The sequence below is a fragment of the Balaenoptera ricei genome, chromosome 5 (assembly GCF_028023285.1).
Source record: "Balaenoptera ricei isolate mBalRic1 chromosome 5, mBalRic1.hap2, whole genome shotgun sequence".
NCBI classification, from domain to species: domain Eukaryota; kingdom Metazoa; phylum Chordata; class Mammalia; order Artiodactyla; family Balaenopteridae; genus Balaenoptera; species Balaenoptera ricei.
In genome coordinates, this window is record NC_082643.1 from 142,380,729 (window position 1) to 142,406,169 (window position 25,441).

A 25,441-nucleotide genomic window follows, 5' to 3' on the forward strand; every position below is an offset into this window, starting at 1 on the left:
AAAAAAGAGAAGGACAGACGGAACTTGGGTACATGACAGAGGGCCACGGCCGATTGGGGGAAAGGAGAGACCATTCAGTAAGGGGGCCTGGGAAAATGCTGCGTTATCTGTAGCGTAAGAAAAATGAAGTTGGGCTTGTACCTCACACTACATGCAAAATTTCCTGGAAACTCTTGATGGATCAAGGTCTTAAATAGTAAAAGAAAATCTTTAAATCTTTTGGTAGGAGATGTAAGTGAATACCCTTCTGACCTTAGGTCAGGGAAGATTTTGCTAAAAGGACAGGGGAAAAACCTGTTAGCTATCAAAGGAAAGATGTGACTGTACTAAAATGAAGAACTTCCGTTCATCAAAGGACATCAAGAACATCCAGCTTTCAGAGGGCCCCTTAAACATCTCAAAGAGAGAGATTAAACTAATTAAGCTTAATTGGCATGTTAAGTTACAGGGAAGCATTATCAAATAAGTGATAATAAAACTTCTAAAGTTATATTGCGGGACTTCCCTGGTGGTGCAGTGGTTAAGAATCCACCTTCCAATGCAGGGGATGTGGGTTTGATGCCTGGTCAAGGAACTAGATCCCACATGCATGCCACAACTAAGCGTTTGCATGCCACAACTAAGGAGCCTGCCTGCTGCAACTAAGACCCGGCGCAACCAAAAAAAAAAACAAAAACAAATACTACTTAAGTTATATTGCATATATGAATGCTATTAATATGTGTTCTAAAAATTAATTTCTAAAATCTGATTTTAAAAAAAAAGAACATCCAAAACAAGCTTGAAGAACAAGCTGCAGGTCTGACAGCACATTTCAAGCCAAGATATAAGCTACAGTAATTAAAACCACTTGGTATTGGCTCAAGTTATCAAAAAGCCACAGAATAGAGTCCCATGCACACGTGGCCACCTGATTTATAACAAAAGTGCGAGTGTAATTCAGTGGGACAGATTAGTTATTTGCTTCTGCAACAAATTCTTGTAAACTTCGTGGCTTAAAACCACCCAAATTTATCATCGTAAAGTTCTGTAGGTCAGAAATCCGCTAAAATCAAGGTGTCATCAGGGCTGCATTCCTTTCTGGAGGGTCTAGGAGAGAATTCATTTCCTTGCCTTTTGCTTCTAGAGGCTGCTTGCGTTCCTTGGCTCAAGGCCCCTTCTCCATCTCCAAAGCTGACAATGGCTGCTTGAGTCCCCTCATACCGTGTCACTCTGATCTCCTCCTTGTGGTCAGACCTCCCTCTGCCCCTCACTTCTTCCTCCACCTTTCCTTCCTAAGGACGCTCGTGGTTACATTGGGCCCAGCTGGATAATCCAGAGCAAACTGCATCTGAAGATCCTTCATATAATCCCTTTTTCTGTGTAAAGTTGCATAATCACAAATTCCAGAATTAGGATGGAATGTGGACATCTTTGAGGACCATTATTCTGCCTACAGAAGGGGAAGGAAGATGGTCTTTTCAATAAACGGCGCTGGATCCATTCTGTAACCAGAGGGGAAAAATAATCCTTGATCCCTGCCTCACAACACACAAAACAAACACCATTCCAAATTATCATAAGCCTAAATGTGAAAGAGAGAACAATTAAGTTTCTAGAATAAAACATGAAAATATCTTCAGGACCTTGGGGTAACAAAGATTTCTTCAATCACAAAAAGCATTCACCATATAAAAAATAGGGCTTCCCTGATGGCTCAGTGGTTAAGAACCTGCCTGCCAATGCAGGGGACACGGGTTCGAGCCCTGGTCTGGGAAGATCCCCCATGCCACGGAGCAACTAAGCCCGTGAGCCACAACTACTGAGCCTGCGCGTCTGGAGCATGTGCTCCGCAATGGGAGAGGCCGCGACAGTGAGAGGCCTGCGCACCGCGATGAAGAGGGGCCCCCGCTCGCTGCAACTAGGGAAAGCCCTCGCACAGAAACGAAGACCCAACACAGCCAAAAATAAATAAATAAATTTATAAATAAATAAATAAATAAACCCCAAAACCAAAAAACAAAAAGCATTCACCAAAAAAGATATTAAAGCATTAAAATCAAGGGTTTCTCTTCATCAAAAGACACCATTAGGAATTTAAAAGGTAATCCTGAATGGGCGAAAATGCTTGAAATGCATATAATCTAAGGGTATACAAAGAACTCTTACAAATCAAAAGGAAAAAGGCAGAGGACCCAATGGAGAAAGGGATAAAAAACTAGCCTTACACAGGCACTCCATGAAAGAGGAGGTCCAAATGTTCAAACGCATATGAAAAAGTGCCTCCAAATTCTTAGTCATGAAAGGAATGCAAAACGAAGCCACCCTAGGCCCCCACCTTCGGGAGTGATTACCATCACAGTAACCACAGCACCAGGGTCTGCGGGGGATGTGGCCGGGTAAGCTGGCAGGAACACCCTGGAAACCACCTGTCAGTACTTACTAACGTTGAACTTAAGCACACCCTCTGACCAGCAGTTCTACTATCAAAAGCATACGTGTGTGCAGCAAAGCCACGTGTGAGAATATTAACGGCAACTTTAGTCAGAATGGCCAAAAATGGAGGGTCCGTCAACCACAGCATTGATAAACTGTGGTATAGTCATACAATGGGGCATTGCACAGCAAAGATGAACAGCAAACTAACGTTACCCACAGTGCTGATGAATTTCATAGACATAATGCTAAGTGAAAGCAGCCAGATTGAAAGAAAAGTACACACAATTTGATTCCATTTATATAGAGTGAAAGAACAGGCAGAAGTGATTTTGAGGTGGAAGTCGTAGTAGAGTTTATCTCTGAGAAGGGGGGACATCGGGGTGGGGGTGTGGGGAGGCTGCTGCAGGGCTGGCGGCCTTCTGCTGTGATTGGAGTGAGGGCGGCACGGGTGTGTGTACAGTGGAAAAACGCTTCCGACTGTACACCTGGGACGTGGCCGCTTCACTACACACACATTGAAGTAACATTAATTTTAATTTTAATATTAAAACTTTTAATTTTAAAGGTTTGCAAAAAGATTTTTCAGTAAACCCAGGGTTCCGCTATGAAGAGGCAAGGAGAGGGTGGGTGTTGCCGTGAGGAACCAGTACGCACAACCTTGGTCCATGGACCCCATCCTTGGGTTCTCAAGACTCAAATGCATGTCCCTCCCACATCCAGCCCACAGCCACCATCTTGCTTGATCAGGGTACGCTCCATGCACGAACCTGGCTGAGGCTGCTGGGGGAAGGCACGCCCCTCCCCGTGGTGCTCAAAGGCACCTGGCCCCTCTCCTCAAGGACCTTGCCCTCCAGCCTCACCTCGGGCTCTTCTCCTGGGCTCACACCCTACCCCTTGCCTCGGCCCACAGGTTCAAGCCACGCCCACCACCCCTGTTGTAAGCATCCCTCTCTGGCCAGCTCACTTGCTCTGGTACCCGACTCCAAACTCCCTTCAGGCCCAGCAGGCCCCACAGGCCGATGATCCTGCCACCTTCCACTGTCCCAGGCCGCCCCCCGCTCCTCCCCCCTTCCCCTCCTCCCCAGTTTGAGCTTCCTGGCCAAGCCTTATATAAGCCACTCTATTGCACACACACCTTGACCCCACTGTCCCTTTCCTCCTTCATCACACCTCTGGGCCAAACCCCAACATGGCCCAGTCCAGTTCTGCTTGCCCTGCACCTAGGCGTGGCTGGAGCACAGCACACGGCCCTGCCCAGGCCTCCTCTGGTACCCTGCCCCCTAACCTGATTCCCTAAGCTGATCTATAATCTGAACCCCCTAATCGGGTCCCTAATTTCATCCCTAACCTTACGTGATCTCTAACCTGACTCCTTAACCTGATTCCTAACCCGATTCTCTAACCTCCCTAACTGGGGCATTTGTGCTGCCTGGACATCCCACCTTGTTTTTCTCGACTCTGTCACTTGTGTAAGTGCGCAGTGACTATAGAAGTTTATGTACAGTATGTGGGGAGCACAGGGAAGAGGAAAAGGGAGCCCCCCAAAAAGAGAGAAAAAAAAAGGCAGAAAGAGTTCATAATTTTAAGACAAACTCGCTGCACCATGATTCTGCGTTCTTGTACTGCATTCTTCTTGCATGAAGGGACGCAGGGCAGGAAGGCAGCCTTTCATCTGGCTTTAACGGTGTGCATGACAAGCCCGCAGGATGCCAGATTTCTACTCGTTTCTTTATACTTATTTTTATAGACCTGAATGGCTACAGTGAGCATATGTTCTTCTGATAACCAGGAAACCCAATAAAGTTATTGATTGTTGAAAAATGAATTTCTCTAAAACTCCACCCTGCCCAGGTTGCCCAGAAGCCCCAGACACAGCACCCTCACCGCTCTACAAAGACCTGATTTTTGGTTTCTCCTTCCCACCCCACCTGGCTGGGCCAGGGGTGAGTCACCCAAGGGCAGTGAGCAGTGTTGCTATTCAAAGTCCTGCAAACAGACGGACACTCATGCCCATTGGTCGGTCACTGCCTCATGCTCTGCCCTGTCTTGGGCCAGCTGGAACCCTGAAGCATTATCAGGGACCAGCTTTGATCCTCGGGCCCCCTGTAGGGCCTCCCTCTCTGCCCCTCGACAGCTTTGGGACAGAGCCCTCAGGAGCTCAGGGCCAATGTCAGTTACTAGTACTAAGACCAGCATACTCCTACACTCTGGGCGTTAAAAGTCCCATCCTGTCCAACCCTGAGCGCCTGTTGGCCCTGGCTCAGGCCTAGCCCAAGGACTGTCCTTCCTTGTGACTCCCCCCCTTCCCCTCCCCCTCCCGAGGCACGGGTAGGAGCCTGGCTTTATGGTTTGTTGGCAGTGGAGGCCTGGGTGTCAGGCATCTGTGAGCTTAGATTAGCCCTGCATTCTAAGTCTACAGCGCTCACTGCCCAGGGCCAATACAGGCACTTCATGTCATCTTCAGAGTGCCCTGCACTGACCGGCGCCACCTGAGGCGGGGACTCTAGGCCTATCCCGATCCAGCACCTGGCAGTTCTGGCTCAGGCAGGTTCAGGAAAACCACCGCAGGCAGGCTACTTCCTCCAGACAGTGAGGGCTGAGTGCTGCGGGAGCCTCCTAGGGACACTGCCATCCAAGCAGCCCCTGAAGACGGGCGCCTGCTGCGATCAGGAGTTCCACACTCCTGCACCGCACAACACACATGCGCGCTGAGTGTGCACTGCAGGACCTCGCCAAGCAGTGCCCTGGGGTCACATCCGCGAACAAGACAGACAGGCAGAGGACGCAAGAAGGACTGCAAAGAACTTCCAGGCGGAGCAGGGCCTGAGAGCGGCAAAGGCCGGGGGGTGGGAAGCAGGGTGGGGAGTCCCGGGGAAGGACTGAGGTGCAGGCCGGTGGGCGTGACCTGCTGGGGAGGCGACCACGGGGCCCCACGAGCCGCCGAGCCCCACATGCCCCCAGCCTGCTTTCCCTGCGTCACCTCATCGACCCTTCACGACCAAGTGACCGCATTTAGGGAAGGGGAAGGTGAGGCCCAAAGGTCACGGCTGCCGGGTCTTTCCCGCCCGGGAGCAGACGCTCGAGCGGTTAGCGGCACTGGGGGCGCCGCCCGGAAGCCGGGGCCCTTGGTGTTGCGAGCGGCGGCCCGGGACGGGGCGGAGGCCGACCGGGGGCTCGGCCAGAGAGGCCCGGCCGCCGACGCCCCTCAGCCCCCGGCGGGGACGGTCCCCAAACGTCCCGGAGGTATCTGCCGCCAGTCGGCGCGGGGCTCGGTTCCGCCGCACACCAAGCCTCACGCAGCCGCCGCCGCCCGGACCCGGAAGGGCCCAGCACGCATGCGCCGCCGGCTCCCCGAGCCCCTGCGGCCAGCACGCGGGGCCAAGCGTCGAGCCGCGACCCAGAATGCAGCGCGCTGCAGGGGCAGCCGCCCGGGGCACGCCGGGACGGGCAGTCCGCGGCGGCGCGGGCCCGCCCCTCACCTGGCCGGCGCCGGGTGCCCTAAGGGTCCAATGGGAGCGGCGACCAGGCGGCCCCGCCCCGCGCCACCGGACGTCGGTGCCGGGACATGGCCGCCGCCGGTGCCGGGTCATTGAGCTGAGCGCCAGCCGCCTGCAGCCAACCGCCGTTCTCAACCTTCCGCGGGCGGGCGGAGGCGCCGCGGCCGCCGCGGGGGAGGAGCAGCAGCATCAGAAGGCCGGCGGCCGCCGCGCAGGGCACATGGCGTCCATTTTACTGAGGAGTTGCCGCGGCCGGGGGCCCGCCCGCCTCCCGCCGCCCCGCGCCGCCGCTCCGAGGGGTAAGCGGCCGGCGCTCGGCCGACGACGCGGGGCCGGGGCCGGGGCCGTGTTGGGAGGACCGGGGAGGGCCTCGGGGCCGGCCCCCCGCCACCCCCAGGTCCGGGCGACTCCCCGCTGAGTGGATCGCAGCACTCGGACCCAGCCCGGAGCCGGGGTCACGCCGGGAGGGGCCTTGCGCGGCCTTGCTCGTCCGCCCCGCCCTGGCCGGCCGGTCGCCGGGGGTGGGGAGCGTCCGGGCCGTGGGTGCCCGCGGGGACCGCGTGTGACTCATTCGCGCTGTGACCTTAGTCGCCCTGCCGCCGGCCGCTGCGTCGGGAGCGGGGTTGGGAAAGTTTAGAAGGGAGCGCGCTGACAGCCACCCCTGGGACGGTGTCGGCGCTCCTCTCGTGGTTAAGACCCGTGGACCTGGCGCCCACTCGCGAGGACGCTCTTGCCCTCGGGCCACGTTCGGGGCTCTAGAGATGGCGGGGGGCACGGCGGGGTCTGCCACACCCTGGCGAGCAGGCCCTGCCGGCTTGCAAGACGGACGTCCCTGGGACCGATACCTTTATGGTGTTACGGGCGTCGTGCAGGGTCCCCAGGCCTTTTCGCGTGGCCTCAGGCAGGTCCCGCTGTACCTGGAGCCTCAGTGACCCTAGCTGTGACACGGAGATCACACATAACGCGGGGCTCTTAGGGGCCCGCATGTAGGGCGCCTGCAGTGACCCTCACTCCATGTCTCTTTTTACGTTAACGTTTCTGAGTTTCTGGCTTGTTATTTGTCCTATGAGATTGAGGTTGTCAAGTAAAATTATGTATTTCAAGGTGTTCACAGTTTGTAAAGGCACCCTGGATGACACGGTTCTTGTCATTTTTTAACAATAATGGTTGATCAGCTGCTTAGACCTTTGGAGCCAAGAGAAGGGCATGAAACAGCAAGCACTCCTGTGTGAACGATAGTCTGGGTGCCCAGTCCAGCTTTTAGTCCTTCCCTCTGCTGTCAGGGCTCTCTATATGTCTTGCCTCTGAAGTATGGTGATAAAAATACTTTGGCCACACACGTTTCTTTTTTTTTTGATATATATATTTTTAAAATTTATTTTATTTATTTTTGGCTGCATTGGGTCTTCGTTGCTGCGCGGGCTTCCTCTAGTTGCAGTGAGCGGGGGCTAACTCTTCGTTGCTGTGCGCAGGCTTCTCACTGCGGTGGCTTCTCTTGTTGCGGAGCACGAGCTCTAGGCGCGCGGGCTTCAGTAGTTGTGGCACGTGGGCTCGGTAGTTGTGGCTTGCGGGCTCTAGAGCACAGGCTCAGTAGTTGTGGCACACGGGCTTAGCTGCTCCGCGGCATGTGGGATCTTCCCGGACCAGGGCTCGACCCCGTGTCCTCTGGATTGGCAGGCGGATTCTTAACCACTGAACCACGAGGGAAGCCCCGCCACACAGGTTTCTGTAGCATGTTTACAGTTTAAAAATCAGCTGAATTTGTTTTGTGGTTGTATCATTCCAGGAACACAGGTGTGTCCCGTAGTTAGCACTGTTCTTTATACGGACACTAAGGGGCTGAGTGTTGGTCAGACGGCTGATTTGCTGTAGGACCTACAGGGCATCCAGAGCCTGCAAGACCCAGGGCTGGACCGTGGGGAGCCAGTCCCTGAACCCTTGGAAATGATGCTCCCAGCTGGGTGTGGCAGCCCTTTTCTGGAGCACATTTCCCCCATTATTAACATCTTACATCAATTTGGGTCATTGTCATAATCAGTAAACCAACATTAATACATTGTTATTAACCGAGGTCCACAGTGTATTCAGATTTCCCTTATTCTGCACATACTTTATTCTGATGTCCTTTTTTTGTCCCAGGACCCCATCCAGGACACCCCATTACATTTAGTCACCATTTCTTTTTGGTCTCTTGGCTGTGACAGTTTGTCAGACTCTCCTTGACAGTTTTGAGGAGGACTGGTCAGATATACTGTAGGATGCCCATCTATTGGGATTTGTCTGATGTTTCTGTCATGGTTAGACCGGGGTTAAGGGTTTTGGGGAGGAAGACCCCAGAGGTGAAGTGTGTCCTTCTTATCACATCTGTCAAGGGTGCCTGCAGGTGTAGGACCATGGCTGTGCTGACCTCGATCACTGGCTAAGGTGGTGTCTTCTCCAGAGTTACTTCCTGCCCTTCGCACCGTGTACTCTTTGGGAGGAAGTTGCTGTGTGTGGCACGGACTTGGGAGTGGGCTGGGACTTGTAGAGGTGGGCTGACCAGATGTGCCAAGGACTGGGTGTGAGAGCAGCGGGCCCGGCCTCTGACCATTATTGAAACAAGGGAGCACTAGGGAGGAGCAGGCTGGGGGAGCCGGGAGTTCTTGGAGCTGCTGAGTGCGAGGTGCCCGTCGGACTTCTGGGTCTCGTGTATCCACAGGTGTTCAGGCACGGAGTGCCTGGGGAGGATCTGGAGATGGGGCAGGGAGGATCCTGCCTGGAGCAGCGTAGGGGGGAGACCCCAGAGAGCCTGGTGTCCTGGAAGCCAGGTGAAGAAAGGTATGGGATAGGAAGAAATAAGTTTGGTCTCTTTTGCCCCATCCTGGGTTCCTGGCAGAGCTCCTAAAACCCTAGGAATTTCTTGAATGATAAGAAAATATTTTGTTATTCATAATGAGTCCCTTTCCCACACCCCAGAGTTTATACTAATGAGGTACCTGTGATTAGAGGGTTGGACCTTCCAGACCCACACCCAAACTCCAGGGAGGGGAGGGGGTCTGGAGATGGAGTTCAGTTGCCAGTGGCCAAGGATTTAATCAATCATGCCTAGGCAGTGAAGATAGGAACTCTTGAACAGGGAGGCTTGGGGAGCTTTTGAGTTGGTGGCACATGCCAGTCAATGGAGACAGAAGCTCCTGTGCCCAAAGACTCTTCCAGACCTTGCACTATATACTTTTCCACCTGGCGGTTCATCTATATCCTTTATGATAAACTGCAGTAGTGAATAGAGTACTTTTCTGAGTTCTGTGGGCCATTTTAGCAAATTATCAAAACTGAGAGGGTCATAGATACCCCGAATTCGTAGTTGGCAGGAGTGTGGGTAGCCTGGGGACCCCACTTGTAACTGGCGTTTGAAGTGGGGGCCGTCTTGTGGGCCCAGGACTAACTCTGGGGAGTTAGGGTAGCAGTGAGTTGTAGGAGACCCAGCTGGGGTCAGAGTTCAGGGTGGTTGTCAGGAAAGAGACAACAGAAGGGCTTCGGGAGGAGGGGGTGGCACACCCACCACCTTCTGTGCCGGGGCGGGGGGTGGGGCGGGCAGAGCCTGGAGCCCACCCCTGGTTTGCTCTGCAGGCCTTCAGAGTGGGGAGGGCATGGGAAGGGGCTGGCAGGGCGGTGTGCAGGGGGCAGGCAGGCCAGGGGGTCTGGGCGCTGCGGCAGCTGGTCTGGTTGCCGCGGGGCCCATTTCTGAGTTAAGGTCTCGAGGTGGGGGGCTTCTGTTGGGGGAACAAGGAAGGTGGATCTGCCTCAGCTGGAGGAAGGGCTTGAGAACTAGCGTTAGAGAAAGCATCAAAAGCGCGTGAAAATCCTGAAAACGTGCCGCGCACTCCTCAGTACTGTTTATCCAAGAACTGGTTCACTCTTGGCGTCGGTCGTCCTGGCAGTTCTCACGGCCCCCACCGCTCGTGTGGGCAGGGGGCGTGTTGGGACATTTGGACGGGGCCCTGGCTTGCTCTGTGCGCTGGGGATCACGTGCGCCCTGCGTCTGCCCGCCAGAGGCAGCCGGGGCTGGGGGGGTGGGTGGTCCCAGGTGGGGAGGCCTGAAGGGCCGCCAGGGCCTGGGCCCCCAGGTGGGGTGCGTGGGCCCAGGGACTGCCTCCAAGACCCCGCGTTCCAGCTGGGGCAGCGCCTTCGCTCAGCTTCCGGAGACTCAGCCTACAAAAGCCCGTGCCAGCGTGAAGCTCCTGGCTGGAGGCTGACTTTGTTTTTTCTGTTTTAATCGCAGGTCGTGCGGGGGACTGTGCCTGCCTCAGTTGTGCCAGCACCGTGGGGTTGACGAGCTGCGTGTAAGTAGATAAGTGTCACCCTCTGCCTGTTTGAAGGTGGAGGCTTGAAAGTGCTCAAGTGACATGCGACTCTCGGTTTGGGGAGGTGGTATAGCCTACGTTCCTGCTCTGTGTTCTTTTAAACCTGTATCTTTTCATCTTGAAATATGTATCCACGTACATTAGTGAATATTGGGAAAATAAACACTCGTAATCCCAGTACCTTTTACAGAAATTGTTAGCCTTTTGGTGTATTTTATTCTGGTCTTTTTTCCTTATGTATCTGTTTTTTGAAACATGCAGTGGTAACCACAGTCTGCATACAGTATTGAGTCTTTTCCACACTCACACAGCTGCCATTTCCAGTGGCTTTTCGTATGAACACACAGACAAACCTTCCCTTGCACTGCGCTCGGTCCTTCAGAGAAGACCATGTGGATCGATCGCTGGCCACAGGGCTTGCCCTGCTGGTCCTGGGGACATATCTGGAGTGTGGTGGGAGGTCTGTGGTACTGCTGAGAGGCTGGAGGGCTTCCTGGAGGGAGTGGCACCCACACTCCTCTGTCCACTGTCACCCATGGACTTGAGCTTCCCGCGGGGCTGCTGTACTCTCCTCGCCAGCCATCATCCCTGCCCACGCCCCTGAGCTTAGTCTCCTGACGCCCTCACCTGTGTGGTGGGGCACCCAGACTGCTGTCGGCACCGGGTCCACGTCCACCTGCCCCGGGTGCCTGGAGTGGAGCTCGTGCCTCTCGACACCCCCGATCCTTCCTGTGTGAGAGTGTTGGACCCTTACGACCCCTTGTCCATGGAGCTGTGGGCTCTTCGGATTTTCTTATTCATTTGAGATTGTTGATTTGTTGCCTCATCTTGGCCATGAAACTTTCCTGGAGGATGCTGCCTGGGACAGATTCAATTCCCTAAAACAAGCAGTACACAAGCTGCACAGGAAAACTCGATTGCTGTTAAAGCAGAAGTGTGTGTAAGCGTATTTCCAGTTTTCTGGCTCTTATATAGTCCTAAAATGAGCAGCTGGGCCCAGCCTTTCCACCCGTGAGCAGGTGTCTTCGTGGAGGGGAATGGGCGCGTGGGCAGTGTTTGGCGGGGACACGACAGAGTATTTTCAAAAGCCCCTCCGAGCAGCAGCCTCTGCAGGCCCCCACCTGCTGCCAGCGTGCTCCCAGCCAGCTCTGGGCTTTGATTTTAATTAGGTTCCTCTTCTGATAGTCGCCAGACTTTGTCGCCACGAAACCTCTTTTTATGATGTGGAGGCATTAACGTATGAGTGTAGAACATCTTGTAGAACTCTTGCTGAAGTGTGCTTTTCTGGATTTCAGAGGTCTAAGTGAACTCTGTAATCGGCGGCTGGCGTTTCAGGGGCTTGGGGCCCAGTGGGTGGCTGGAAACGGGTGACCAGTGACCTGGGGGTGCGGCCGCGGCTGCCATGAAGGATGTGGTCCCGCAGGGTCAGCTGTCAGGGTTTTTCAGGAGAAGCTGGAAGTCTGCGTTTCGGTGTGAAGTCTCTGGGTTTAAAGTACTGAGCGCTGAGGCAGGTTAGTTCTGCTGTGTGGTCTGGTTCTTCAGGTGGTGGGGCGGCGCCACGCGTGGGTCAGTGACCCCGGCGCTTGCAGGGCTGGCGTGCCTGCCTCTCCTGCAGGGGACTGTCTGCTCCTGTCACTTGCCGGGGGCCAGGCCTCCCCTGCCTCCTTTCTCCACAGTCCTTCTAGACCAACTTTTGAATTATTTCCGTTCTAGAATGGTCTTTTAGGGATTGTAACTGGAATGTCATTAAACCCATAACATCATTTGGGAATATTAACTTTTAAAATCACACGTGGTCTTTCCACCTGTAAGTTGTTTTCTCTCTTTCGGAAAAGGGTCTGTCGTGTTCCTTATGTAGGCCACGTGCACGGCCTAAATTTAAGACAGTTCCCAGATGTGCTGTATTTGGTGGGGTTGAGGGGGCTCACTCTTGATTATCTTTTCTAAGTGATTGTTGGCGGCGTGGAAGTTACTGATTTGGGTACAGTTTCCTGTGCCTGGCCACTTCACACAGCTCCGTTGATTGTTTTTAGCTCGCAAGGTAGCACAGTTTTAGTTAATTGCCTGCCTAGTGCACAGTAGTGATTTTTTGTGTCTTCCTTCCCAGTTTGCTTCAGTTTGTCAGTTTTTTTAATCTCAGTAGCCAGCTGTGTTATCAGAGAGCTGTTGTCATTCACGTGTTATCACGACAGCAAAAAACAGAGACTCTAGTAATTTCTAAGTTCACAGTGTTTAGAAAGTTAAACAGAACTGTAAAGCTGTCGTCCTGAACTCACACACTTCAGCTTAGGAATTATAGACGGGAGTTGAAGTCTTATGTCAGTCTCAGCATCCAGGAAATTTTATTTTTTATTTTGATCGCATAGTATAAGAAATCTTGAGTCACACAGATAAGTAGTTGTAAGTGGTACTCATTTGTATTAGTTTTTTTTGACAGTCATTTCGCAATCTCAGTTTTTTTTAAATATATAAATTTATTTATTTATTTAATTTTTGGCTGCGTTGGGTCTTTGTTGCTGCACTCGGGCTTTCTCTAGTTGCGGCGAGCAGGGGCTACTTTTGCAGCACGCGGGCTTCTCATTGCAGTGGCTTCTCTTGTGGAGCACGGGCTCTAGGCGTGCGTGCTTCAGTAGTTGTGGTGCAGGTTCAGTAGTTGTGGCTCGCGGGCTCTAGAGTGCAGGCTCAGTGGTTGTGGCGCACGGGCTTAGTTTCTCCGCGGCATGTGGGATCCTCCCGGACCAGGGCTCGAACCCGTGTCCCCTGCACCGGCAGGCAGACTCTCAACCACTGCGCCACCAGGGAAGCCCTGCAATCTCAGTCTTAACTGAAACGTCCAGACCCCTGAAGGGTGAGTGGGGGAGAGTTTCTGATCCAAGATAACATCGTGGACATTGTCTAGCTGCTCTCACCTCCCTTATCATAGAAACAAAGGCAGAGAGGAAGCACCCACAACTTGAATGAGCCTTCAGACCGTAAAACAGCAGGCGGTTCTGAACCCGCCCGCAAGCGCCGAACCCCATTCAGTGGGAAGACCGGAGCTGGTGAGCTGTTTCTGCTGTCAAGTCTCCCTTGGCGGGAGCGCATGTAAGGTTCGCAGCGCAAACGCTGAGCTGCTGGTGACAGGTGCTGCCCTCACGTGGATGTCCTATGGCCCCGAGGGCTCCAGGTCCCGGCTGAGGGGCACGTTGTCCTGCAGGCGATCGTGGGGTCCCCTCCTGTCTCCGGGCACCTGCACTTCCGGAACACCCTCTGGGTCACAGTGCCTGTTGCTCCGCCCCGCCTTCCCTTTCCTGTTTGCCCTGAGGAGCTGAGGGGGCACGTGGAGGGTTGGCGTCCTCCCTGGCCCAGCCTTGGGCTGCTGTCTTGGCATGCTGTCCCCCTGGGAAAGGGACCTTCCCACGTGTTGGCAGGTGAGGGGAGCGGGCACTTCCGGGTTACTGACGCCTGGGCTCTGGTGGGTCGGGGCAGAGCGGGAGCTGCTTTCTCGAAGATGCCGTCTGTCCCAGCTCCCCCGAGGAAAGGCAACAGTGCCCACGTTAGTTTTGTTTTGATGGAAATTTTTTAATAATTATGCAATTTTGTGCTTTTTGAATATAGCTAAATCTCTCTGGCTAGATCGTTAATAATCTCTCCAACATGCGTGAAGACAGCCAGATTTTGGGGCCCTGATGGCCCTCGCTGGATGCACCCCATGTTTCTCTGCTTGGTCTGTTTTCCTGGGTCTATGTCCTTGCCCCTTGGCTGCCCCTTGTGACTGACATCACACCTCGAGGAAGCCACTTGCTTCCTTGGTAACTGTGTTGGAAAATTGGATAATTAAGCTTGATGAAGACAGGAGATGTGGGCATGATCATCTCTCGCTTTGAGAGGTGAGACTGAGGCACAGAGGGTGATGGCTGAGCCAGCGGTGCTGCCGTGCCCTGGGCAAGGCTGTTACCCAGCCGCCGGGACTCAGGACAGGGCAGGTTCGAGGGACCCGCCTTTCCTGGCTTAGGTGTTGACTGCGGGGTCGAAGGGCTCGGGACAGAAGAGAGGCCGGCGGGGGGTGCCATCTGCCAGCTGTCTCTGCCCATACAGGCCAGAGCCAAGGTGGGCCTGTCCTTCAGTGTTCCCCGTGCATAAAAGGAGCAGCTAAACTAGACATTTCCCAGCTTTCTTCCAGCCCTGACCGGTGGCTTCTCAACTGCTTTCATGGGGCTTGCTGTGCCCCAGGCACTGTTCTGGGTACTTGCTGTGTGTTAGCCCGCACACATCCGCTAGGGATGCTCTTGAAGCAGAGAGGTTGCTCGTCCGAGGTCACGCAGCAGTCAGCGGTGGAGCTGGAGTTTGAGCTGGGATGGTCTGCTCAGAGCGCGGGTCCTCGCTGCTGGCAGCAGGCCAGGTGCGCAGGGAGGACTGGACAGGTGGGAAGGAGCTGGGGTGTGTCAGCGATCAACAGCCTCTCAAGTGCGTGGGCCTTCGGCCACCCAGTGGTGGATTTGTGCGTGAGCAGGGAGGGGTTTCTGAAGGGACACGTGAGATGAGAAGATGGTGAAACACGGAAGGAGAATTGTGTGGGTAGATTGTTCCAATGTTGGGTTGTAAATGGCCTTCCATCAGGTGTTGCCATTGGAAGGGGACCTCTTCGTCGTGCCCAGACCTTGGGCTGTGCCAGGTCTAGTGGGCACCGAGAGCTGGGGAGGGCCGGGTCCAGGCTCCAGAAACTCAGGCTGCAGCGAGTGGCCCTCCTCGAGCGGCTGTCCTGCAGGCAGACACCGAGGACACAGCTGCCTGGGGCCCGGAAGAGCAGACTGGCCTTCTCTGGTGGCGGGGGTCTGGGCAGCCCTGTAGGCCTGATATGGTGCCGACGGAGAGGGCTCTGAGGTTCCCACTTCCGGAAGCCCCTGCAGCTTCCCGCTGTGGTGTGGAGGCGGCTCCCCACTGGGCCTCGTGGAGCCCATGGTCCAGTGGGAGACGGCCCACGTGTGAGGATGTGAGAGGGGTGGGCACCAGGGTAGCCCCGCAGGTCGGGGGGCCCAAGGAAGCCCAGGGCGGAGCCGGCACCTGTGGGGTGTGCAGGCAGGCACGGCTGCGGAGGCTCTGGGCCTGGAGTCTGCGCATGGGCAAGGAGGCCAGTGTGGGAGCCGAGTGGGCGGCAGGGGAGGAGAGGGAGGCCTGGGCTTCGGGCTGTACTCACCGGGTCTGTGTCCTTCTGCACAGAGGCCTTTGCCCGGCTGCTGCACAGAGGCCTTTGCCCGGCTGCTGCACAGAGGCCTTTGCCCGGCTGCTGCACAGATGCGGGGCACCGTTGACTGCAGCATCCTCCCTGGTTTTCATGACTTGCTCAGGAGCCGCAGGTCTTTGTAGAAAGTCACCTGCTAGGGGAGAGGGCTGCCCTGGGAGACCCACCCAGAGGTTGGGTCTGTCTTGTCTGGAAGGCAAGCCTTTGCTGGTTGTTTGTGTCTGACCTGCTCCTTCGAGGCCGTGGGGACCGGCCAGCCCTCACTGGCCTCTCTCACAAGACCTTTGCGAGCAGCCCCTTCACCTCTGCCTGTGGGGCCGGCTCCCCTGAGTGTGTTTCTCCGGCGTCAGGAAGGGGCAGGGAGTCTGTCCCACACGCTGGGACGCTGGGCGTGAGGTGTGGATCCAGCTGCGGTCTGCGCTGCCGCCGGGAGGTCATAGCGAGGCCGGCCCCTCACCCCTGGCTTCTTTTTTCCCTCTTCAAGGAAACTTCCGTTTGGCGGCTGCAGTCCCGTCCACCCCGTGTGCCTTTCCTCGCGAGGCGATCCCCTCGGCCGCTGGGCTCTGAGGCCCCGGCACACGTGCGTGGTGGTCGCAGCGCCGAGGTTCCTTCCTGTGCGCTGCTGGCGCTCGTCGCCCCCGCTGGGCGATGACTCCGTGGTGGAGAAGTCCCTGCGGTCCCTAAAAGACAAGAACAAGAAGCTGGAAGAAGGCGGCCCCGTGTACAGCCCCCCCGCAGAGGCGGCCGGGAGAAAGCCCCTGGGCCAGCGGGTCCTGGATGAGCTGAAGCACTACTACCACGGCTTCCGCCTGCTCTGGATCGACACCAAGATCGCCGCGCGCATGCTCTGGCGCATCCTGCACGGCCACAGCCTGACCCGCCGAGAGCGCAGGCAGGTAATGGGCGTGGGCCCCTGCTGGGCTCACCTGTCAGTTGCTTTAAGTGTCTAAAGTCACAGCAAGAGATTGTCCCGCAGTAGCTTTAGTTCTCGCCTGAGTTAGCTGAATGTTTCTTTCAGACGCCTCAGGGTCCCCGATTTTCCGCTGGGACAGTGTGTGGCTGACGCAGCCCTGTAGAGAAGGTGCAGCCGTAACCGCGTGGGTGGGCTCCGCGGGGCTCTGTTCTCTGCCTGAAGTGTGCTCACGGCTCCGCCTTTGGAGTTTGTGGGGGTTATTTTGTTTGTTTTTTTAAAAAAACTTATTTATTTTTGGCTGCGTTGGGTCTCCGTTGCTGCGAGTGGCTTTCTCTAGTTGTGGCGAGCGGGCTACTCTTCGTTGCGGTGCGCGGGCTTCTCGTTGCGGTGGCTCGCAGACTCTAGAGCGCAGGCTCAACAGTTGTGGTGCACGGGCTTAGTTGCTCCGCGGCATGTGGGATCGTCCCAGACCGGGGCTCAAACTCACATCCCCTGCATTGGCAGGTGGATTCTTAACCACTGCGCCACCAGGGAAGTCCTCCTTTGGAGCTTTAATTGCTTGCTTAAGGTGTAGCATGTTGAAGGATTGACACCCTCACCATATGAGTGATTCTTTTAGAATGATTGAACTGCTAATCCATCCTTTTATGCCAAGTGCATTGTTGAAAGTTACCCCACGGTTTCTTTGAGTTGTCACAGATGAAGCTGTTGTTTCGTGACTTAGTTTCTGCCTTTGTTAAATTGCTCTCATCAGATCCTTGGTCCTTCATGCTGTCAAACCTCCTGCTCCCTTTCAGTCTGGGGACCCGGCCTAGCAGCAGTGACACCCCAGTAGCAATGAGCACCCCTGACTCCCAGCCCTTGGCGTCTAACCACCCCCATGAAGAGGAACCGGGGCTGTTTGGAAGCATAACTGGTCAAGGGCTGGGACAGCAGTGGTACTAGAATAACGTGTGTCAGAAAATAAGAAAAGACTGGAAAATAAACAATGGGGGCACTTCTGGGGATGGCCAGTGAGGAATAAAACGGGACTTTTTCCATTTCCCTCAGCAATAGTGTGTGGCTTCATATTTTTTATGGTATTGTGAATGGAATTTTTTCATTGTGGTAAAATACACAACCTAAAATTTACCCTTTTTAAGCATTCTCAGTATACAGGCTGTGGCATTAAGTACATTCACACTGTGGTAAAGTCGGTACCACCATCTGTCTCCAGAACTCTTTTCATCTCTTGTCATCTTCCTAAGCTGAAGCTGCACCTGTTAAATAACAGCTCCCCACCCCTTGCCCCCAGCCCCCAGCCCCCAGCATCCATCATCTACTCTCTGTCTCTCTTACTCTGAACCCTTCAGGGCCCTCATATCAGTGGAATCACACAGGATCTGTGCTTTGTGACTGGCTGGTGTCACTGAGCAGAATGCCCTCAAGGTTCACCTTCGCCGTAGCAGGTGTCAGAATCCCCTTCCTGTTTCAAGGCTGAATGATATTCCGTTGTGTGTACGGACCACAGTTTGTTTATGCATCACCCATCCGTGGACACTTGGGTTGCTTCCACGTTCTGTCTGTTGTAGGTAAATAGAATTTTAAAAATTTCACTTTCCATTCGTTTATTGCTCGTATATAGAAATACAGTTGATTTTTATATATTGATCTTGTATCTTGCAGACTTACCAAACTCAGTTTTTAGTTCTAGTATCTTTTTTGTAAATTCCATCAGACTTTTTATTAGGAACAGATTTTGGATTTTGTCAGATGCTTTTTCTGCATCTATTTTTTTTACTATTTTTAATTTTTTTGAAGTATAGTTGATTTACAATATTGTGTTAGTTTTAAGTGTACAGCAAAGTGATTCAATTATATATATATTTTTCAGATTATTTTTCATGATACAGGTTATTATAAGATACTGAATATAGTTTCCTGTGCTATACAGTAAATTCTTGTTGTTTATCTTTTCTGTGTCTATTTAGATGGTCGTATGGTTTTTTCTTTTTCTAGTTTTATTAACTAAATGGTTGATATTGTCAGATTAAATAAAAAAGCAAGACTGAACTCTGTGTACTCTACAGGGAACACATCTAAATGTAAAGACACAAATAGGTTAAAAGTAAAAGAATGGAGAAAGGTAAGTGGTGCTAACACGAGTCCAGGAAAGCTAACGTTAATATCAGACAAAGTCGATGTTAGAGCCAGGATTACCAGGGCAGAAGAGGTCACTCATGGTGACGAGAGGGTCAGGTTGCCAAGAGGACATGATGCTCCTAGACGCTTATACACTGGTCACAGGAGCTGGACGCTGACTCCGTGCGTGGAAAATGTACGGAAAAAGCAAATTTGTAGAAACAAATCAAATCCCTGTTTGCCTAGACCCCGGAGTGGAAGTGGAGGTGAACTGCAGATGGACACAGTGGGACTTTTTGTCACGATGAAAATGTTCTAAAACTGGATTTTAGAGATGGTTTCAGTCTATAAATTTACCAAAATTTATTGAATTACATACTTACAATGAGTGAATGTTATGGTACGTAAATTAAACCTCGATAGAACTGCTAAAGATAATTTAATGGAGGAATGTCAAAAAACATAGGCACCAACTTGAAGGGTCATATCCGGGATCATTTGAGCATAAAAATATAAATGATAATGAATTATAAACAAGTGAAAAACATGGGATTCCTTGAGTCCATTTTGATAATAAATAGAAAAATGAAGGTGCAAAGCGAGGTTGATAAATGGGGAGATGGGCTTGAGTTGGGAAATTGCTGTTTTGTGACCATCAGAGTAGAGGCTGGTTTGGGAGGAACCGCGATGAGTGTGTCTGGGGAGAGAGAGGGGTGTTTATTTGCGTGCTCTTGGGACGTCCCCTCACGAGTGGAGAGAACACCCTGTGCAGGGGATCACAGTGACCACTGTCGCAGGGTAGGTGACGCCTGATCCCCGGGAGGGCAACCGTCATGGAAAGTGGTGCTCCAGCCAGAAACGAGGCCCCTAATAGAAATGACGTCACCCCTCCAAAGACAGTCTCGTCAGTCACGGTGGAAACACAGCTGGTGACGCGGGGAGTGTAGTCTTGGCTGCTGTGCACCCCGGCGGTTCCGAGGGGCAGGAGCATGTGCTGAGTAGGCACTGGTGCAGGGGGCAGGTGAGCTGCCGGAGACCCGGCAGCGATTGTCCACTGTTCTCAGGGATTGTCGATTATTTCAAGTCGCAGATGTCTTTAATGTCATCAGCAGTGGTTTGTTTACATCAGTGAGGCACTTGGATTTTTTCCCGGATCACTGCTGTGTAGCATAGGCTTAAATCTAACCGACTGTGTCAGGGAGCACAAGAGAAGTGCCCCGCCAGCACGCGGCCCTCCTTTCCGCAGAGCGTTTGGAGCGCGTGGTGTGGCCGCAGCCTTCCCCGGAGGCCCTCGCTGCTGCCAGCAGTGGCCAGTCCTCCGGCTGTCAGTCTTGCCCGGCTGTCCGCCAGGCCGGTGGGCACCTGGCAGACGCCCTGGCGGCTCACTGGCAGCGTCCAGCGATGGGTGCCACTCCACGCGGGGAGGTGGCTTCCACCCAGCTTTTGTGAAGGCCGCGCCGCCTTGCGGTTTGGCCTCAGGGCGCCTCCGGAGCGCTGTCTGCTCCCTGCGAGGCGTCCGCTCTTGCTCCTGCGGACGACCGCGCGAGACACGCTCCCCGGTCACCCGCTGGTCCCTCCGCCCCTTTCCAGTTCCTCCGGATTTGTGCCGACCTCTTCCGCCTGGTGCCCTTCCTGGTCTTCGTGGTGGTGCCCTTCATGGAGTTCCTGCTTCCTGTTGCCGTAAAGCTCTTCCCCAACATGTTACCGTCCACGTTCGAGACCCAGTCCATCAAGGTGACCGGCTCGTTTCAGACCCAGTTTGAAAGCAGTTACAAGGCTGCATTGTTTTATGACTGACATTTCCGATGTTAGATGTTTTTAAATTTATGTTTTCTTCATAATTCAGTCATGCTGTGCTATGATTATTTAATAGATGCTGGTTTCAGGTTTGCTTCTCTTTAAATGTGTCTTAAATTCTAGTTTCTCTAGACCAGTGTTCCTTGAGCCACAGGTCGAGACCCATTCGTGGGGGGCGAGACGGGTCTAGGGCAGGGTTGGCAGACTTGCAGCCCACGGGCCATGCCAGCCCTGCCCCTTTTGGTCAGTAAGGCCTTCTGGGGACATGCATGCCCTGTCGTGTATGGATTGTCTGATGGCCTTCGTGTTTCACATGGCTCAGCCCACAGGGCCTAAAAGCTTTACAGGCCAGCTCTTTATGGAGTTTGCTGGCCCCTTCTCTGGCGGGGGGTGGGGAGGGTCACACAAATTTTTTAAAATTGTGAAATAGAAAGTTTCCAAACGCAGAGCTCGTGGGTGGAGGAAGTGCTGTTCAGGAGGCACCTGGCGGCGCTGGGCTGGGTGTACTTGCACTCCGTGCTGGGGCTCGAAGCAGCTGCCGGACCGGCGCCGTCCAGGAAGCCGCGCGGGGCGGGAACCCAGGAGTGCAGTGCCCTCTCTGACTTCGCAGGAGGAGAGGCTGAAGAAGCAGCTGCGGGTCAAGTTGGAGCTGGCCAAGTTTCTTCAGGACACCATCGAGGAGATGGCCTTGAAGAACAAGGCAGCCAAGGGGAATGCCACCAAAGACTTCTCCGTGTTTTTCCAGAAGGTGCTGTGATGCATCGCCCCTTGAGGCCTTGCCGCGTGGGTCCCCAGTGCTGGTTAGCGCCTCGGGGCTGCCCGCCTTATCTGGGGAGCGTGCCTTGTCTCCTTTCTTCCCTCCTTTTTACTGTGCACGATGGGGGCGGGGCTCCTGGAGGTCAAGCCTGCTGTCCCGAGAACGTGAACTGACGTGCCCAAGCCCTGGCCTGGGTCTCCAGACTTTGCAGCAGCCCTGGGGGAGGTAGAGACCCCACAGGTGTGACCAGCAGGGGGCTGGGCTGGGAAGGAGGGGGAGACTGCCCCATAGCCACGTCCGCGGTGCGGGAGGAAGGCAAGGCCGCCCGCCAGCCCGGCGCGGAGAGGCCCCGGCCTCCTCCCGGCCAGCCTCCTCGGCTCCGCTGGCGTAGCAGACGAGGTCCAGGGGCCGGGTGCCGTGCGCTGCGCGGACGCCTCGCTCGCAGGAGCCCAGCCAGGCAGCGCCCAGGGCTTTGGGTCGCAGGGGCCACTCCCGGTAGGAGATGTGAGCGGAGCTGAGGGAGGGTGTGGGTGGCCCCTTCTGCTTTGTTTCCTGACTTGAGGCGTGTGGCCCGAGGCCATGGGGGTGCGGGGGACACAGCCCACCCGTGGTGACCCTTACGATGGCTCCCGCAGATCCGAGAGACGGGTGAGAGACCCAGCAACGAGGAAATCATGCGGTTTTCCAAACTGTTTGAGGACGAGCTGACCCTGGACAACCTCACGCGCCTGCAGCTGGTGGCGCTGTGCAAGCTGCTGGAGCTGCAGTCCATGGGCACCAACAACTTCCTGCGCTTCCAGCTCACCATGCGGCTGCGCTCCATCAAGGCCGACGACAAGGTGAGCGCCCACAGCCCGCTCCTGGGGTGAGTGCTGGGATCACACGGTCTCCAGCCGCCGTGACAGCACACCTTCCCGTGGTGGGACGTAGTTGCTGAAAAGGTGGATTCTAAAGACGGCCTAATGTTTCATTATACGAACGTGTCCTAGTTTATTAACCGTCACTTCAGCTAATCTGCTACCCTAAAGAACCCTCTAATAAATACCTATTAATGTGAATTTTGCCCCAGATCTTCGATAGGACCTATAAAAATAGTGACCTAGGATTGGGGCTCCTGAGTAAAAAGGGCAGGAGGCCAAAAGCAAGTCCTGGCCCGTGACCAGATTGCTCCGGAGCTGTGCCGCCTGCCTGCCCCCGTGCAGTGTGCACCCCGAGTGTGTGTGTCTGAAGAAGTCACAAAGCGTCCCTCGTTCTCCTTAGTGACGCTTCTTGCCTTGAAGTCTGTGGCGTCTGGTCTTGTGATAGCTGAACCAGCTTGCCTCTGGGCTGATCTTCCCTCTTGTTACTTACAGGCTTCCTGAATCCTCTCTGCCTTGTGTTTGTTACTGTTTTAATCTGCTCTGACGAGCCTCTGTCTTAGATAGTTGGAGTATTTAGTCCATACTCTTTTCCTGTTTGTCCTATGTGTTTTATGTTCCACTTAATCTCCTTTCTTGCCTTCTTTCGGATTAATCAAATGTTTACTCTTCCATCCCCTCTCCATTAGCTTGTTCCTTATGTATTGTTTTAGCAGTTTCTCTAGAGTTTACAGTGAGCTTCCTCGACACACAGGAGTCTAATGGGACTGAGTGCTTTTCCTGCCACGCGCCACGTCCCAGCTGCACTCGCCCTCCCCCGCCTCTGCGTTGCATGCGCTTTTGCTCCTGAGTTGATGTGTGTGCACCACGTATTTACCCTCCTGACCCCCTTCCTTCCTTCCTGCATTTCCACCCAGGCCGTTTCCTCCACCTGAGGAGTCCCCTCGGTTCCTGTTTGTATGGATTTGTCTGTATTAACCTTCCATTCTGCAGGGTATTGCTGGGTATAGGACTCCAGGCTTGCAGTTCTTTTTTCTACATTTAAAGATGCCATTGAGTGCATGTCAGCTGGCAGGCCTATTACGGTTGCTTTGAAGGTGTCTATCTTTCTCCGGCAGCATCTGAGATGTTTGGATTTTGTTGCATCTTGTTTGGATTTTAGCAGCTCTACGGTAACGTCCCTAGGCGTGTCTGTGTCCGTGCTTATCCTGTTTCCTGGTTGTGACGCTTCCATCATTGTATTAAACACCACCCCCCACCCACCCCCGACGTGGTTTATGTTCCCCGTAGACTGCTCACGGCCCCTGCATCACATATGCTCTTCCCGTATTTTACATCCTTTTGTATGTTTAGTTTACTTATCCTCTCTTCTTCTTGGTCTGATCACTCTTAAACCCATCCTCCGAGATTTCCGTCTGCAGGTAAAACTGTCTCTCTTGTTCTCCAGAAGCAGATCATCACTGCATTTTGTAAGGATGAAGAGAAGTTGTCTCTCTGCTCTGCTGGAGAATCTGCCTTGCGGCTGCCCCTCCTCGGGAGAGGCAGCATGAAGGCAGGAGGCCTGGGTTGTGTCCTGGCCACTCACTAGCTTTGTGACCTTGAACAAGTCACCTCACCTCAGTGCTTCAGATTCCTATGAGGTGGGGCGGTGGCCAGACCTCTGCTGTTGAGAAGGTGGAGGGGGCATACTTTCCCCTGGACGTTAAATGGTAAAAAACATACATAAGATTCTGAAAAGTGGGGAGAAGCCCCTGGGACCCCAGGAATGACACAGGAGGTCTTTGTGCCTCATAGATCCAGCCATGGGGCTGAAGAAGCCAGAATCGCCAACGAGCACAGACTTTAGAATCCCATCCTGTGGTCAAAGGAAAGGAACGGGGCCACCTAGCAGGACAGAAGACTTCAGAGAGTGACTGCTCTGCTCCAGCCAGACACCACAGGAAACAGTGTCTCCCCCCCCCCCCGACCCCCGCCCCCGGACCCACACACACACAGTGGCAGCGGGGCTGGGACCGCCACCCTCAGGCTGTAGCAGCTGGGATGGTATCGGGGAAGGCCTCGAGGAGCTGGCTCTTTCATCCCCGGCCCCCCGCCCCCTGTGGTGTCAGTAGAGACCAGCAGGGGGCCTGGCCTCCACCCGCACCTGACAGTCCCAAGACGCTCTCCATACTTCCCTGCTGGAGTGGTGTCAGGAGGGGCCGGTACGAGGTTCTCCTGCCCCTCCCAGCCAGGGAGGCGTGCGGGGCCTAGCGGGGAGCCCAGACTCCACCCACCCCTCCCAGCCGACTCAGAAGTACCTCTGCCCCTGGCCTCAGTGGAGGCCAGATCTCACCTGTTCCAAAACGTACCCGGGATGTGATTTGCCATGACTGAGTGATGTCACAGAGAGCTCAGGGCCATTGGAAGGAACTTGTGCTCACAGTTCCCCAGAAACGGGGACCAGGAGGTGAGGGGAGGGAGGAATCGAGACTCGGCCTTCATCACTGGTGCGGCGGGAGTGGTCAGCTGGAGACGGTTTTGATTGGGCAGGACGTGAAGCAGAGGTCAGGGCTTGTGGTTGGAGGATTTGAAATATGATTTTCGCACGCCCAGGAAAGCCAGGCTGCCGGGGAGATGTAAACAACTTTGTCGGTTAGTTTGGATCAATAGATGCCAGATTGTTGGGCTTCCCTGGTGGCGCAGCGGTTGAGAATCTGCCTGCCAATGCAGGGGACACGGGTTCGAGCCCTGGTCTGGGAAGGTCCCACATGCCGCGGAGCAACTAGGCCCGTGAGCCACAACTACTGAGCCTGCGCGTCTGGAGCCTGTGCTCCGCAACAAGAGAGGCCGCGATAGTGAGAGGCCCGCGCACCGCGATGAAGAGTGGCCCCCACTTGCCGCAACTATAGAAAGCCCTCGCACAGAAACGAAGACCGAACACAGCCAAAAATTTAAAAAATAAATAAATAAACAAATCCTTTATTAAAAAAAAAGGAATATCAGTATCAACATAAATAGTTCTATTAAAAAAAAAAAAATAGATGCCAGATTGTCAATTACACAACCTGTAAACGTTGGGTAGTTCACCCCCATGCCAGAGCACTGTCAAGAGGAAGCCAGTTAGGATAGAAGATTGAAGTGAGCTCCAGAATCTCATCACATAATACCCAAAATGTCCAGCTTCAGTTGAAAATCACTCCTCACGCTGAGAACCAGGAGGACCCCAAAGTGAATGAAAAAAGACAATCAGTGGGTGCTAGTGCTGAGAGGACCGAGAAAATGGATCATTCTGACCGTTGGCCACTTCCCAGATTCAGTAAAAAACATACATCTACAGATTTAAGAAACTGAGTGAACCTCAGACGGGATAAACACAAATCCACACGAAGACACATAGTCAAATGAACAAACGTGAAGGACAAAGAAATAATTTTGAGGGACTTCTCTGGTGGCGCAGTGGTTAAGAATCTGCCTGCCAGTGCAAGGGACGCAAGTTCGGTCCCTGGTCCAGGAAGATCCCACATGGCGCTGAGCAACT

The 25,441-nt window shown here is 54.1% G+C and overlaps 1 protein-coding gene across 2 annotated transcripts in view; it reads left to right on the forward strand.

Annotated features, from left to right (window-relative positions):
- Window positions 1-5,908: 5,908 nt before the first annotated feature.
- Window positions 5,909-25,441, forward strand: part of LETM1 (leucine zipper and EF-hand containing transmembrane protein 1) — a 30,718-nt gene continuing 11,185 nt past the window's right edge. The window contains exons 1-6 of one of the 2 annotated variants that reach the window (XM_059923753.1): window positions 5,909-6,214; window positions 10,177-10,237; window positions 15,964-16,375; window positions 20,104-20,247; window positions 20,921-21,058; window positions 21,703-21,906. In XM_059923753.1, coding sequence (XP_059779736.1) covers window positions 6,136-6,214; window positions 10,177-10,237; window positions 15,964-16,375; window positions 20,104-20,247; window positions 20,921-21,058; window positions 21,703-21,906 — 1,038 coding nt within the window. In that variant the 5' untranslated portion in view covers window positions 5,909-6,135. The remainder of the gene's footprint in view (window positions 6,215-10,176; window positions 10,238-15,963; window positions 16,376-20,103; window positions 20,248-20,920; window positions 21,059-21,702; window positions 21,907-25,441) is intronic. The other variant, XM_059923751.1, reaches the window with a different exon arrangement.